General features: G+C 40.5%; 1 protein-coding gene across 2 annotated transcripts in view; it reads right to left on the bottom strand.

Annotated features, from left to right (window-relative positions):
- Positions 1–6,888, bottom strand: part of stard13b (StAR-related lipid transfer (START) domain containing 13b) — a 59,558-nt gene extending 52,670 nt beyond the window's left edge. The window contains exons 1-2 of one of the 2 annotated variants that reach the window (XM_041046647.1): positions 6,788–6,888; positions 4,216–5,305 (exon numbers count right to left, since the gene is read on the bottom strand). In XM_041046647.1, coding sequence (XP_040902581.1) covers positions 4,216–5,181 — 966 coding nt within the window. In that variant the 5' untranslated portion in view covers positions 5,182–5,305; positions 6,788–6,888. Of the gene's footprint in view, positions 1–4,215; positions 5,306–5,417; positions 5,557–6,787 lie in introns of those variants that run through there. The other variant, XM_041046648.1, reaches the window with a different exon arrangement.
- Positions 6,889–16,017: the final 9,129 nt, after the last annotated feature.

Genomic DNA, 16,017 nt, shown 5'->3' with positions numbered 1-16,017 from the left:
TCCCCATTCACTCATTGTGGTTACTATTGATCATCCTTCTGAATTCCATCCAGGCTTTAGTGCGTTGTTTAAATTTGGATTTATTTGGTTGACAACAACTGACAGCATAAGATACAAGCATGTGATGAACCCCAACCAGGGTTCGAACGACATTTCTCTTATGAATGATATAACATATAGCTACGTCAGTGTGTTTCTACAGCCAGTGGTCCTTAAATGTTGACTGACTCTGACTCCAGTTTAATTTTAAAATTATCAACACAGTTAAAATCCCAGAAGGGACCATCGCCAACCACCGCCAAAATAAAAGGTCAAAATAAACCCAGAACAACAAAACCATTAATTAATTTCCTGGAATAAAAACAAGGAACAGTGACTGAGCCTTGATTACTGCCGGTCACGTCTGAATCAAGTCATTTTTCCATTTATAAAATTAAGCCTTTTCATGCACAATAATTTCATTGAAGGGACTCGTCAATAAACATTCTGATGGGAAACCCCCGCAGTGTCTTTGACAGGGCATAGTCCCTCCGAGAATGCTTTGAGAAACTTTTGGAAACAAATATGACACTTGTTTTAGTATTTTCACTGATTTGCTGTGGTTTGACCAAAAATGTATTAAATAAGAAAAGAGAAAGTGGAGTCCAAATGAGGATCCATAGACTTTCTTTTAGTAACTGTTTAAAAGAAATATCATTAACTTCTATTAACTAAATCACAGTCTTATGAGTTTGGTTACATACGTCATAAGTTTACATATGTCAGTACTGTGCCTTTCCCTGGCTGATTATAACCACCTTCCCACAAGCTGCAAATCATTCGCCATGAGGCAGTACATCTGAATCATATTACAAATTAAGGAACTAACAAACCTATAAAATGTTGCATTCTCTCTAAATTGTGAAGAATTAACGGACTAGACACCAGACGGTCCGTTCAGCATGCTGACCACCCAGGGTCAGCTGACTGGCACTGGGAGAAAGTGCCTTTTTACCCTCAATCCCTGAGGAATGACCTAAATCTGCCCAATCCCCTGCTGACCTCTGAGGCCTGAGGGGGTCACCCGGGGTCATCGAGAGGAAAAAATAAAGCTTCCCTTCTCTGCTCTGTCTGCCTTCCAAGCATGGCAATGACCAGGGAGTGTAAAAAAGTTTGACATTGGCTCAGTATGTTTAGACAACTCAATCCCCTGTGTCTGCCAAACGAATTAAAAAGGCCTTCAAGTACTTATATACTTTTCATATGATTATGTCAAAACATGAGATCAATATCAATAACAAACTGTGAACATTCACTCTGGAAAACAAATACCAGACATCACTGACTCTATGATAACGAACACCGTTTAGCTATCCCTGTAATAAGTAAAACAAGAATGATGTAGATGAATCCTTGCTCATACTTTCTCCTCCATGTAAATTTTACAATAAGACACTAAGCCAAAGAAATGAACACTAATTCCCAGAAAGTCCTCCTACTTTTACAGTTAGATATTCTCCAGAGAGCAGCCCAACAGAGTGTCATCACAGATTAAGAACAAGATAGTCTATTCCTATTCATGAAAATCAGAGACATAAAGTTGAGTGTGACCATATATACATGATGTGTGTTATTTTAATACATGTGATTTGAGGAATCAATATGAGAAGATGAGAATTAGAGAAATTGTAATTAAAGAAACTGCCACATGTAACTATGAATCATAAAAGAAATATGATGATAATGATGTGCCCAGTGGTGACTATTTTTAACTGACAGTGTTCAATGTTATGTCTCTATGATAAGCTGATATTTAATGGCCTGAGTGAGCTGGATAGATAACCATATCAATCATCATAATGTATGTATGTTTGCGCTTTGGAATCACATAGCTGAAATACATTCATCTCTAAAGATATTTGCGGGGAAAAAAAATCTTTGACATTCGCAGCAAAATGAATGAAAATGTATAAGAAAAGGAAATGAAAGAAGCTGAGCGTCTTGTGAGCTCGACTAATTAACGCCAGGAGTCAGACAAACGCAAATGTAAGAAACAGATGCCCCATTCTTGCACATGCTCTGGCCAAACGGGGAACACATTCACACTGTCTCTTTTCAGTGACATCCCCACAAGGTGCTGGTAAGGAATGTGGGCTTTTCTACTTAGAATGAGCCAAATTCCAGAGAGGACTTGACGCTCAAGTGAGACACTACCCTTGATTCATCTCTTCGTGCCTTTCCCCTCAATCTGGGCCCGTCAGTTGTGTGAAGCCCTCATACCATGGCAACTGAGCTGGTATGAGTCAATCCCTTAGATAAATGCATTAATGTTATCTTCTACGGACAACAAAATGTGAGCTGACTATAACTTTATCAGCGCAAATTGGCCACATTGTGAACTCCAACACAGTGGCTTTGACATGGAAATGAGGAGTTAAGTGTGTGAGCTCTGGGCTCGGTGCCTAGTCTGCGCCACCCACAGAGAGTGCCAGAGATCACCATGGAGGTATCCAAATGTAGCAGCCGGTCATGCGAAAGGGCAGTGGCTACCTGGCTACTTGGAGGAATAAATTACACTCTTAATATCCTGCGATGCAGAATGCCAACTGAACACAGCCACAGCCATATCTGTAGATTAGGAGAGATATGTGAAGAAATGTTTATATTTAGGGGCATTTAGTTACAGCTGAGCTAAATGATGCAAGCAGAGGGGTGTCATGAGATGATGCAGAGAAGAAGCACTATGCATACAGTGCCCTCATATGGTTAATGTTAACAACTACATCCACATCTTATTCCATTAATTCTCTGTGTAGATTTCTACATTTAAAACTGGACTGAATCTTCAGCTGGGCCATATATATGCAGTATATGACCCCTGTGCCTGCTCACATACGATGCCTGTTAAATGTGATTTAAACCTGAAATAAAAAGACAGTGTGCATCCAGTGTTTTAATTTGGATCAACAGCTATAAAATAAAAACAAGCAAATTGATGTCAAGTAGAGAAAAACAGCTTCTCTTCACACATATGAAATCAATGGACTTCTGTTCTGCCTGGCATGTTGCCTGAAATTTAAGCCTTTCTTACAGCGTTGCCCTCATCAGTTCACCGTATGATAACAGAACTTGTGGTGTGACACCATGAGAAGCACTGACCTGCTGTCCTTTGATAATATTTACAGCAGGCTCCCTGGATTCCCTGCATTCTTCCACTCTTCTCCAAAACAACCTATTCAGAGCTGAGTGTCATTCTGGACATGAAGCTGACGTTACCTCAACATCTTACCCAACCAACAGCCAGAGACTCTAATCTCCACTAGCCATTTGCTCTCCCCTGTTTACATATGTGCTATTATCTGTAGACTGTTTAGAAAAGCATGACAGTTATGTGCAATTGGATATGTTCCCTCCAGCTGTAAAGGAAAACATGTTTAAAAGATATGAACATATTTATGAATGTCCATGTGAGACTTTAAATGGGCAATAAAAACAGGGATGACGGGTTACAGGATGGTTACAACCAAGGTCAGGAGAGAGGTTGCATGAAGAGGAGACTGAAATGTGCCTTGACTTGTTGAGGAGTAGAGAACCGTTCAGTAATGGAAGGCTAAGTTCAGTGTTAATACGACCTGCAATGAGCTCTGTCAAAACACTGCTGCCTGCTGAGGGAGTGGAGGGAAAGCAGAAGCTGTTTGCATTCCTTCTGAATCTGTGTTTCACTATTACAAATGTGAAGTCAGTGCACTCCCACACACTTATACCAGCCATACATTATCTCACAGTGTAATTATGTCAGCTGTAGGAAGCTGGTGGACTTTTCCTTCGGTGGACCAAACACAGTACTAAAGTTAAATAATGTCACTTCAAATCTGCTTTCTTTGAATGTGCAAAGCTTTCTGTATTTGAATCCCTGTGATTAAGTGCCTGTGATTGTTAAAAGTTCTCTATGTTGGAAGTTCTCTATTCATCAAACCTGATGTGAAAAGATCAATCCCACATGCTTTTTGGTAAGAGACAAACATTGGAAATTAGATTTTGTATGTAATAAAATCACATATGCAGATGTAGTATTTCACACATTTCACATTGTATTTGATAGGTGCCATACAAACTTCCCTTATCTTTTATGTCCCCTCCTCCAAATATTTTGTCTGATTTCTTTTTAGTTAATAAGTGATTATACAAAAATGTATCTTTCAGTAATTGTGTAATTTTAAATCAATAGCAGCATACCTCCTTACTGCTTGTTTCCCCCTCTGCTTCATAACCATTGTTGCTGGCTATGTGAGCAGTTTCTGCCCTGGCACTCACAGCCCCTCTCCTCTTCTGTTTGTCTTTGCCGTTTCTCCTGTGTCTCTGATTGACAAGGAGGTCTCTACTCTGAGGCAGCTCTGGAAACACATTGTCATCGTCGTCATCGTCATCATCATCACCATCATCGTGACCATCCTCCTCCTCCTCCTCCTCCTCCTCCTCTTCCACTTCCTCTTCATCGTCCTCTTCAGGTGAAAACTGTCCATCATCTGAGCTCTCATTGGCAAAAGCATGGTTGTCGTCTTTGGTGCCACAAGTGTTGTCAGAAAAGGTGATGGAGCTCAGTTTGTGCTTCACAATGCGTGGTAGATCCAGGACTCTCTGGCTTGAATCAGGCACAGGTGTGGGGACAATGAGGGGAGGAGTGGAGTCTAGATTGATATGGCTATTTGAGACTGAACCTAAATTCTGGATCTCTGTTTTTACACATCCACAGTTTGAGTCTACTGTCTGACCAGCGTGATTAGGAACCACCTGGTCTGATTGGCCTTCTGTGACAGGAACAGGAAGTAGAAAGTTACCGCAGCAGCCTTCATTTGAGCTAGGTGATGTGAACAGAATACCTGCTTCGTGAAGCTGTGCTGAGGCCAGTGGACTTGGGTCCAGAGGTGCTCGCCCAGGAATGACTGACTGTTGTCCAGGTTCCTCAAAGCACACAGCCCCGGGAAATTCAATGTTGTTATGAAAGACACAGACAAAACTCTTCTTCAACTTGTCCTGATCTGGCTCCTGCAGTGAGCACCTTTGAGGTTCAGGGACACAATCATCCCCTCTGTGGTCCAGTGAGCTGTTTTCTGAGGACAGATCCTGTCTTGAAAGTTTGTGTGATCCTAAAACTGTCTGAAACTGGTGTCCGTCCAAATTCACCACAGGCGGAATCTCCATTTTTGTTTTATTCTACAGTTTCTCATAATTCAAAACATAAATCCACAGGTATTTGTGCTTGATGTATCGGCTGGCCATTTTTTTTTTTATCCAAGATTCTCAGTCAAACCACACAGCAGATAACCTGAAATAAACAGAAAAGAAAATATGTGAATGGAATGTAGCACATCTGACAAGCACACAGAGATTATTTCCACAGACCACAGCAAAGGTACAACAAAAAAGAACATACATACTCCTTGGAGTGTTTCCATATGTTTCTGCGTCCTGTGGTTATCTGAGTCTCAGTATGCTACCAGAGTTTAATGTAAAGCTTCTAAATCCAGCTCAGAACAGCTCTGAGTACGTGCCATTCAGCCAAGAGTTTACTGTGAAATTCAACATCTGGCTCAGGCTGGGCCGTTCAAGTCTGGATCTGTTTCACACACGATCGTGGTGACATCACTGCACAGAGGAATCCGACTGCTCTTCCCCAGTAGGTGATTTACTACTCACTACACCATTCATCAGGACAGAAGATGTCCCTGGTCGACTGTGGTTAACATCCCACTCAACCCTTCATTAAGCCCTTTTTTTTAAAACACACCTTGGAGAGGTCTGAAACATCCGAAGCTCACACAGGAAAACAAATGATTGCATTATTGTAACAACAGACAATTTTCTTATTGGTCAACCAAGACTTTCCTCAGAAGACATTTTCAGAGGGGATTACTGGGAGACTGAACTAGGAACCTTGCAAAACAAGGATAACCTTCGCTAAGTGCAATCAACATGATTTTGTTATGTTTCTTGTCAACAGCTAAGAACTTGATTGTACAGATGGAAGCCCAGACATTTTTCTATAAACTAGAAACGAATCAGCTACTCTAGAGTACTTGCACAGCCAGAGAAAGTAAATTTTTGTAATTTTGCACACATGGGTCTCTGCAGTTTCTGTGAGAAAGCTGCACCTGGCAGTGCCTTTACCATGGCCTTGAGACGCTTGACACACACCAACACCCACACAAACACATGCATATGCAAACACGCTCTTTTGCTTTTAGGACACAAACAGATAAAGCAACCTCAGACAAGGGCAAAATCTAACTCTGAAGATATTTTTTTCATAAATCTGGCACAATTATAGAAAATTGCATGCACACAGTATGCATGTGTTCTCAATTCCATACAGCAACATTTCATAATAAGTAAATTAAGGCTGTATAGAGCCTCCTGTAAAACCTGTCCTAACATGGTGAATGGGAAATGAGCGTACGGGAGATTAGGGTTCCTTCCAAGAAACCCCTCTTTTAAAGAACACCATGCAAAGAAGGTCTCATTATTCTCAGATGAATGCAGAGTAGATTCAAATGGAGGGAAGAAGTCACAGAGTGAAAATGAACTGGGAATGTTGACTGGCAAGGCAAGACTACAACTTATTTAAGAGAGTGGGGAAAAAAAAAACATCCAGTGTTGGAGAATTTTCAACAGAAAGGTCCTGAACAAGTCTTCTCACGTAGGAGCAATCTATAGCGCAATGTTCTCAACTTAACCAAGGTTGTTTTTCCGATTGTTTCTCCACATTCGTGAGTCAGACTCAAATGAAAACAGAAAACAAAAGACTCACCTGCTGAGTGGAAAACTGTTGTCTGTGTTGCCCAAACAGTGTCACTGAGATCATGGCAAAACAGTGGCAGTGAGGCTGGTTCCTGTAAGAGCAGAGAGGTTTGGACAGCCCCTTGCAGAGCCACACTTATGTCCCCATAGGCCTATTCTGCTAAAAGGCAAGCTTGTCATCACAACTATCACCCCCTCCTCTTGTGTTTCCCTGGGGGCCTGTAGGAGTGTTCAGCTAGCAGTGACTAAACCATTCAGAATATGCGTAAGAGCTGGCAGAATGTTTACTTGTTGGGAGATGGAAGGGGGAGGAGAAAGGAGACAGAGTGGGGGAGAGAGAGAGAGGAAAGGGGGAGAGGGGTGGGTGGTGGAAGGCGCAGCAGTGGTTGGCATTGTAAAAGAACAAGGTGAAATGGGTTTTCAGCCCTCACAAACACTATGAGGAATGGCTTACTTCACCGGTTGTGAAGTAGCTGTGCAGGAGTGAGATGAACCTCAGCCATGACCTACTGCTTCAAAAACACCAGGCTGAGGAATGCTTTCAAGTCAGAGGGGAGAGCCGTGAAGCACCATGATTTACTGAGGCATATTACACATAGATTAATATAATATCTTGAGAGTGATGTGAGAATATTTGATGCTGAACTGAAACCAAAAGCATGCTTCCTCAAGTTTTTATTTACCAGTATATGCAGGAAATCAGACAGCTAGGAGTGTTTATCACAATGTGAGCTAATTTGTTGTGTAGGGGGCACATTATAAATCACATTTTGTTAGTGTCTAAAAAAAAAAGCAAAAGTTCTTCTTGGAGAATCAAGGGATACCCAAATGGATATATTTTGCATTTATGACATGTAGAACAGAAGCTACAAGCATCTCCCGTTTTGATATGAATGATGAACAAAGGCAAAATCACAATGCAAAGATAAAACTCCATCTTGGAAATCTGAGCCAAGGCACTCCTCAGTAAACAATAGTCACTCTTGTGATTCAATTTAAGTAAAAAATGTATGTAGGAAGAGTTGCCAAGTACACCACATATAGGGATTGTGGGTGAAAGTGAGAGATGAGCATGGAGGGTAAACATGAAAGGGGCATGTCTGAGCTTTTGCTTGGACTTCCTGTTTATGCCGCTCCTGGGCTCCCTGACAGGACAGAAGTGTTGCAAGAACTTCTGAGTTCAAATTCAGTCATCCTTGCCTATATTTCACAGGGGGTTGGAATTCATTAATTCAGTCATTTGTTTATTCATTTGTTCATTCAATCTCCTCACCAAGAGTGAGGTGGCATAGCCACAGCAGCAAATCAACCCTTGGACTTAGTTTGACCTCTGGCCAGGGGAGAGAAAATGAGTGCTGACCGAATTTTCTCATTCATAAAATACTTTGAAATCTGCCAGTGGCTGTCATCTTCTCTCAGCAAAGAAGGTCGCAGATTCCTCTTTTGTTTTAAACTTTAGCCTCTGCTCTGTGCTGAGAAAACACGCTTTATTAAATGGAGATCCCCATCGATGAGGCCTTACCCTTCTTAAAAGTGTACTGATGTCTTTGCTTATACTGTATGCAGAAATGACAGTGACACTAACAAAACATCAGATGCAAGACATGAAAGACAAAGGTAGATATATTCTGATGAATATTTGGAATATTCAAAAATGTTTGCACAGCGGCCACACATCAGCAATAAATCCACAGTTTGACCACAGAGATAACATAAGCACTTTTAATGTTTTCTGATATTTGGTCAGAGTGAGTGACCTTCCTGATGTTCTTGTTGGTTATCTGTGTTTACATTTCCCCGATTTGGCAAATGGAAGTGTTGCTAATGATAAAAGTAGCAGAACTCAATCCAAATAGTCCCTAACAAGCAAATTCCCTTAAATCAGTTTATTTATTACACAGTTTAAAACCAAAAAATATCTAAAATAATTTTCTTGTGTAGGTTGTGTACATAGTGATCTATGGATCAACTGGCAGAAAACGTGTTCTGATCTTGTTTACTCTGAGAGAGGAAACAAAAGTGCGCAGTTTCCTGTGAATGAGGGACAAACACTGGGAAAAGGGTGGTGGGGAAACAGAAAGTGTGGACAAGAGGAATGAAGGCGGAATGTTTCTGTCCCCAGTGCTGGCTCTTACAGTGAACAACATCTGAGAAATATACCAACTTAAATCACTGGCTGCACTTAATGAATAGCAGCCTTTTCTCTGCCTGCCTGGTCTATGTGAGCTGTGGAGGTGAACAGTCCAAGGCCAGCGGGAGTGAGAACAGTTCAGCTCAAACGCAGCTGGATGTTCTCACAGAGTAACCTGGCAGGCCCCGTCTGCGCCTGGCCCTGATGGAAAGGAAAAAACAAATGCCTTGATTGTGTCACTGCAAGAAAAACACTGACTTTGCTTCCAAAGGGGACAGAAGGCAGGATCAGCACCTGGACCATGAGGGAGGAAATAAAAGACAGCAAGGTCTTTCTGTGTTTGAAGTAGTCACTTTACAATGGCCAAGTCCAAAGATCTGTTTCTGACCTTCAGTTTCATAGACTGTCATCACCATCATTTTCTGTTATGAAGTTGGCAGATTATGCCAGTTTCATGGTCTGACTTATAAGGATTTTTTAGGGCAGTTTGGCGGTTAAGCTGACTAAGAGTCTGTAGATTAGCAGAAAGAACAGTAATGCTTTACTCTAAATGTTAATGTCAGCATTCTCATATCCTCACAACATGGTGGCACTCCACAAAACTCAGAGGTTTATCAAAGTCATTAAGATTAATCCTCTGGGGGCCATGAATGCATCTACAAAAGTTCAATCCATGAAATAGTTTCGATATTTGGTTGTTTTGATAAGTGGTGGACCGACCGACACAGTCATCCCCAGACACACAGTTGAACCCACAGTATCATCACATGACTTTATATCATGTATTTCCTTTACGAAAACAATTTGTTTCTTTCTTTTCTGATCCACAATCTTCATTATGGATCAATTTCTATTTCAGCCTCATTCTAGTGCCTGAAATGAAAACATACATGAACTGTGTTGGATTAAATGGAAACAAGACAAGGCTTCTTGCTTCAGATCACCACTATGACAACTATGTCAGGACGGGACCTGGGGGACGTGGACAGGCTGCCAAAGAAAACTGCCACAGATGGCAGGCATACCTAGACCCAGATGCAGATCCCCAACAGGCGAGGAATCTCTGGGCCAATCCCTCAAGAGAGAAGAAAATGTGATTGAAAGAGGATATTACTGTTTGTTTTTGTCTGATTTACAGTGCGATAAGAATGATAATTTCCCAGTCTGTTCACCACTCACTTCAGCTGGAAGAGTGTAACAGATTGACAATGACAGGGTTCATGACCCAATCACAAAAAAAACTGAAACACCTGAGGGTACAAAATACATTTTCAATGAACTGTTAATCTCAAAACAAGCTAGAAATATATGCTTTTTGGTATAACATTGTAAACCATTAAACATATTTGTTTCCATTTTGGATTCTCTTCTGGTCTGTTACTGTTTTAGACTTTCTAAAATATGACAGCTTAACGTACGTGACATACTGACACAAGCTTGTGCAAGATATTTCAGGCCCCGAGAGCAGCGTTTTAGTACACACAGACATCTGATGCACTGTAAAATACTCATCAAACTCCTCAGGCTGTAATTAGACTTATATTTACTGAATATGAACTTTTCATAAATCTCTTTTTTACCACATGATGACATTTGAAAAGTTCATCTTTCACTCTCAAACCTAATTGGGTTACAGTCCATTTCAATCTATTGAAGACAATATGCTTGATTTATACTTACTTTATGGAGGTAACATTATATTCATCATTACAACCTCAACTGGGATTGGCAGTTTGAGATAATATCAATGTGTCTGAGATATAATGGAACAAAAGGTAAGATATTTCAGCTTCTGGTGCAACAACTTCGACCACTCATTTTTAAATCTCTCTCTCTGACAAGATTAACAACTTAATGAAAGTGCAATATCCTGCCTGAGTAATGCATCACACCAATACAGATTAGCATTAAAAAATATATACAGTCAAATTTGGGCAAAAAGTTAGCATACAAGAGATTCAATATCTCACTCACAAGTTTCAATAACAGTGATTTGACTTAAATCAGTTACTGTAAATCCAACAACTGAACTGCTGATGGTTTACGAGAATGTTTTACAGTGTATGAGGGGAAACACATTCTGCACTGTCATTTCACTTTCTGTCTCTTCTCTCCCTGTTCTCCTTATCAGCGGTATCAACGCGGCTGTCAAGACGGGCAGACGTTCTGAAGTGCCTGTGGTGTTCACATGGCATGGTGAGATTAAAGTGAGAGGAAGAGACTGGAGCCAGCTGCGTTGCTGAAACATGTGGCTGTATGGTCGCAGGTTTGCCTGCCAGCAATGTAACATTTTATCGCTGCACAGAACAAGCATGAGTCTGTTAAGACAGCAAAGACTGACAGTATGGAAAATTATTACATTTTATCTGCTCCTGTAACACTGAACACATTCACATCATGCTGCATTAATAACCAAGGACTGTATGTGTCAGAGCATAAAATCTGTTCCAGTGATTTTGATGCCGTTGGATGCTGCACTCTTATGTAACGTGCACAGTACCCAGCTGTGGAAAACAGACGAGTACAATACAAAACGTAAACATCATTAGAAAACATTCCAGCAATACCAGAGTCTGACTCAATATCTCTGCTGCTTTTCAACTCCCCTACAGATTCCCAGCATACCACAGACCATGGGCAGATGTTCTGTATTATCACTTCTCTCTGGAGTCTCACTTTGTCTCCACCTGAAGAGCTGATCAAATCATCAGAGTGTTGCTGTGTGTGCAAAGATAATGGCCTCTATGATCAAAGTTTTCAGATTGTGTTGGAGGTTGTGTCGCAAACAAACTGCTCCTTTCACTGTTTGAAACTTGTTTCCGTAAATATTCCCCTATGACCAATAAGAAAATGTAGTACTGCGGTTAGGCAAGGAGCTTATTTCACAAAACAGTAAACCAGGAACAACTCTTCTGAGGAAAAGTCTAACCACAAATGTCCTAATCCATATTTTCATCTGTACTGAGGAGTGTTTAAATGCAAAAATGGTGCACATATCCTAATGAAACAACTGTGGTGTCATCATCTAAATAGTGTTTCCATATTCAGGATCTTAAGACCACACCCCTATGGATTTCATCACACATTTTGTCGAATTAATTAGAATCCCAACTGCTCCTGAAACACCCCATGAGAGCTATTACTTTTGGCAGCCAACAGATGTTAATCTGGTTTGGTAATTGGTTGGAAAAGACAAGCTTCCTTTTGCTGATAAAATGGCCCCAGATACTGTCATTTTGAAGAAATACTCTACATTTAATTTGCAAGTAATGGAAGTTATTCATGCAAAATCAGTGCATAAAAACTCTCTGCTGTACCCAAAACCTTGACAATGTAGCGTCACTGATTCATCTCAAACACAAATTAAGTGTTTTTCTTAGGTTGTGAAATTATTCAGGTTTGGCACCAGTTTAGTGTGTCTGACTTCTTTCAAACTTAAGTTTAAAAACCGATAAAATACTAAACTTTATAACTTCAGATGATCAAACACCACAAGAGCATTATTCCTATTCACACAGTTTGTTAAATTGTGAGGAAGACTCTGGTAAAAAAAAAAAACAAAAAAAACCAAAAACGCTTCGAGGACATTTCAGTAAGTCTATATTTTTGGCTTTGCTTCTGTTTATGAAGTTCTGGTATTACGTTAGCTTGCACATTACCACTTTCTGACAACACATGCAGGCAGAGCCCACTGTTTACCACACAACAGCCACACCACGAGATGCCAAAGCTCAGTTAACAGCTGTCAGGGCATTCCCAAATAATGAGGGATGCTAGAGAGTAAAAAGAAGATGTCATTTCCAGTGATAATGAGGGGAGATGTAAACATGAACTAAAATGATGGTAAATTATACTGCTGCACAATGATTTCACAGCCTGTCTCCCCAGCAGGTCTGTGATTATAGGATGACGGGGGACAGATGAGCGGGTGAATCAGCTTGGTCTTTCATGTGACCGGGGGATTGCCTCGAAGGGACAAGGCAGCAGCCCGTCACCATCACACACAGAGAGCAGCTACAAATTAATTCACGCCAACAACAACCTCTGTCTTCACCTGCTGCAACACGCTCTGCCAGCACTCGCAATCAACGAGCGAATTCCTTCCTCTCTGAGTTGTGAGGTGGAGGGTGAGGACGGGGGGTTTGTGGGCTCGATGTTGTGATTGTGATGTTGTGTAAATGACAGGTGTGTTTGAATCCATCTGATCCATCTGATGCAAACATCACACCATCCACTCCCCTACCAGGGTCAGACAACAAACATGTTTTTTTCCAAGAACGTGAAAATACATGCCAGGATGACAGGGTTATTCAGAGATGACGGGCTTATTCATTTGGTTAAACACACATTGCGTGCAGAATAACATTGATCCCATCCATGTGTGAACCAAAGACATACAATACCTATGGTTCAACAAGTTTTTTAAGCTAAGTCTACATGTGGCTTTTTTGGTTGAATAGACTTAAACACAACGCTCTGAGCAAGGAAACAACTTGGTGACCCTTGAAATAATTTGACTGCAATTTATGGCAACACAGTGCTGAGAGGAAGAAAACGTGTATTCAGGCGGCTGACTTCAGTTGGCCTGCTTTTATTTTGCCAGATGAGAGAAGAGAAAATCAGATCAAAGCTGAGCAGTTGTCAGCTTCTTTTTTTGTCTTTGCTCGGAATGAGACGCAGAGCTGCAGGGCCTTAAAAAACAGCTGCCCTGAAGCAGACTGCGGCTCCCTCACAGCTGACTGTCAGCTGTGGTTTTGGCGTGCTATGTGCAGTGCTAACACTAAAAATTAAATTGAACTGTGCCAATGTGTTTGCAGGTTTTAACTCTTACTACAAATCATGTATTCTTTCCATTTTCTTGACCATTTTCAAATAAATTCTTGGCAGTTTTAGATTTCTGAATGTATTGTTAATGCTGTTCCCGGCTACAACTGATTGTCAGACACTTGAAACATACTTTAGTTGTCTTCTTAATCACAGTAAAGCTCTGCCTGACTTTTTGTCAGTGTTAGTCTAACACAGTATGGTGATTCAGTTTACATGAAAATTTTCATGAAGAGTTTTCACCAGACCAAAATGATTAATTGATAAATCACGAACAAGAACTGGTATATTAATCACTAATGATTAAATCACTTAGTTTCATCCTATTCTGCACCTCATAACAATAATACAAATTTGACAAACAATAAATGCAGACTTGATGTTCACTGTGAAGGATTATACAACTCAAACATGTTTTAATTTAATCATATACGCTATATACAACATGCAAAACCACTGGTATGGTATCCCACGTGCTAGATGAAATTTAGAGCCAAAGCAGAAGTGAAAGTCTATACGTTAAAGAATTAATATAACCTTTATCAACTACACAAAGGTATTCAGTATTTCTGCCACAATATACTGGAGTCTGTCATCTGAAAAGCAAGAACCCTCTCCTTCTTTCTCTCTCCCTGTTTGAAATGCCTGTTAACAGGGCTCAGAGCTCAGTAATTGATTTTACCTCTCTAATCTCCTTTCTGTATTATAAGGAGATTTCTCCTCTGCACCTGGGGCCAACTCTCTTGTCTTTTTTCTTATCTGCCTGTGAGTACACTAGCCCCCAGTGGGAGCTGTACTAATCCCCATCCACTAGATTCTTTATGCACACACACACACACACACACACACACACACACACACACACACACACACACACACACACACACACACACACACACACACACACACACACACATACTCTCATGGGAGTACCCCACAGCCGACAGTATGCCAGACAGTGCCTTGAGCTGCCTGCCAGCGATGTAAAACAGACACAGATGGAGAAGCAAAACCAGACACAATACCAATTTCAGTACAGTGATAAGGAAACGGGCGTTTTTCAAACTATAGCAACAAAATATGTATCCCCTAAAGTACCAAAATGTTGAAATTCTACATTATAAAACAAATGTACATACAAGGGAATACAAGTGATCTGGGTAATTATCTGCATCTCATCACTTACCCTTCCACCGAGTCCTCTGTTACTTTCAACTGTAACACATGGTGGTGAAAATCTCTCAGGCTCTGAGTCTGACATGATTTCACTATGACACCATAAATGATCCTCTGTCAGTGTGAATAACCACCGCGGCCACAGCACACTTCAGCTTAACAGGGGCATAGCTGACAGTGACAGCTGCAGAGGAAGACAGAGGAGGAGTGGATAAAGATGGTCAGGGTACAGACAAACATCAGAGAGAAACCCTGGTGAATGTAGAGAATAACCGCTACTCTCATAGTTACATGTAAATACACTACAAAGGGTGAGCAATTTGTCAGGGGTTGAAAGCCGAAAATTCAAACTGTAAAAAAAAGCTTTGATCATCTGACGAATCAAGAGGAAAAAATCTGAAAGAGTTCAGAATGAAAGGAGCCTCATGAATAATAAATTTGTCTCATTTGCACAGTGTTTACACTCAGCCTGACTTTCCTCACAGAAAAAAAATCAGAATGCAGAACAACTTTCATCAGAATGGACAGTTTAGAGTAGAAGAGAAAGGATAAACTGGAATCAAAGTAAAAATTAGACATGGCAACATCATGATATCTTCCATAAACAAAAAGCTCATTGTAAAAGGGCTTTTTATGACTAGTAATACTAATAATAATACCACGTGTTTTGCTCACTTAAAAAAATCTGTATTCTATAGTATGTATATTACACATTATATAAAATATGTAAATAATGGGGGGGCGGGGGTTGATTTGGTTTTATTCAGATATGTTGTTTGCCTATCCCTTAACATTTCAAAAACATATTTCAGTGATTTCCAAAGAATAACTGAATTCCACAGCCTTTAGATGGTAATTTATTTATAATAATCACAGAGAAAAGATATTTTTAAAAAAAAGAACACAGGGTGAGGAGAAACCTGAATCACCCATCAATTATTAGATTCATGTATGTTTGCATGCATGAATGTGCTTCTGCAGCTTTCTCTCCAAATCAGTAGGTGGTAGTAAACCACCACGACACCAGCTCCGTGTTACTTCCACTCCACGACAGAAGGTGGCAGCATCACAGAGGAGAAACACAGTCATGCTCAAACATCCGTCAACAA

This window comes from Toxotes jaculatrix, chromosome 9 (assembly GCF_017976425.1).
Source record: "Toxotes jaculatrix isolate fToxJac2 chromosome 9, fToxJac2.pri, whole genome shotgun sequence".
In the NCBI taxonomy this organism is placed as follows: domain Eukaryota; kingdom Metazoa; phylum Chordata; class Actinopteri; family Toxotidae; genus Toxotes; species Toxotes jaculatrix.
This window is presented reverse-complemented; position numbering and strand designations above follow the sequence as displayed.